Genomic DNA, 975 nt, shown 5'->3' on the forward strand with positions numbered 1-975 from the left:
GCGCCTGCAGTCTGTTACTGCCCTGTGTGCTCATGACTTGCCCCTGTGAGGAAGACGACCCTGTAAACATGTCTCTGTGAGCCCGTGTTGGGTAAACAGAGTCATGAAGCCACTGAATGTCAGAGACAGAAGGCTCCATAGAAACTGTCACTTAGGTCTTTTGGGTTATAGAGTTGCGAACAGAGTCAGGGATGGCAGATGCCACGATCCAGCTACAGTGCGTCAAGTTAATTGTCCTGCCCTCGCTCATGCCACATGATGGGTCACACCAGGGGCTTGCCAGAGCGAGCCGTAGATTACGTGAGAACCTGGGCACAGAGCAGGCACAGTGGACAGGTGGTCGTGGCTGGAATGAGGTCCCAGAAGTTCCCTGCACAGCCGGGGGTTCACTGTTGAGGTCATGGAAGGAATCCTGAGCTTGGGTGGCAGCCCTGTCACTGGTTTAGAATCTGAGGACAGAAATGGTGTCCTGCCTGGGTGTTCAGAAGGAGTCCTTACATGTTGGTGAAGATGTGGCTCCTGCCTTCCATCCTTGGGCTTTGGCTGGACTCTGAGCTCATGGCTGTCCTCTGTCTCTCCCTGCACCTCTGGGTCCACACTCTGCACAACAGTGCTCTGCCACCTGTGGAGAGGGCGTCCAGCAGCGGCAGGTGGTGTGCAGGCCCACCGCCAATAGCCTCAGGCAGTGCGAGGGGGACAAGCCCGACTCCATGCAGGGCTGCAGCCTGCCGGCCTGTGAAGGTGAGTGGCGTAGGGGGAGGCTCCGCCCAGCTCCTCTGGCCTTAACCTGGCGTCCAGGCCTTAGAAACCTCAAATACAGGTTCAGTACCCCTATTCCAAAATCAGAAATACAAAATCTAAAGATTTTGCGGACTAACGTGTTGCCACAAGTTGAAAATTCTACACCCAATCTCTTGGAGCAAGTCCAGCACAAAACACAGATTCAGGGCACATGGTTTAATCAGCAGGCCTGTG

The 975-nt window shown here is 55.0% G+C and overlaps 1 protein-coding gene across 1 annotated transcript in view; it reads left to right on the forward strand.

The window, feature by feature from the left end:
- Nucleotides 1–975, forward strand: part of Adamts14 (ADAM metallopeptidase with thrombospondin type 1 motif 14) — a 70,212-nt gene that overhangs the window by 65,525 nt on the left and 3,712 nt on the right. Inside the window, exon 20 of the mRNA XM_023723300.1 lies at nucleotides 612–741. Within this exon, the coding sequence (XP_023579068.1) occupies nucleotides 612–741 (130 nt within the window). The remainder of the gene's footprint in view (nucleotides 1–611; nucleotides 742–975) is intronic.

Source organism: Octodon degus, unplaced genomic scaffold (genome assembly GCF_000260255.1).
Source record: "Octodon degus isolate 3935 unplaced genomic scaffold, OctDeg1.0 scaffold00005, whole genome shotgun sequence".
NCBI classification, from domain to species: Eukaryota; Metazoa; Chordata; class Mammalia; order Rodentia; family Octodontidae; genus Octodon; species Octodon degus.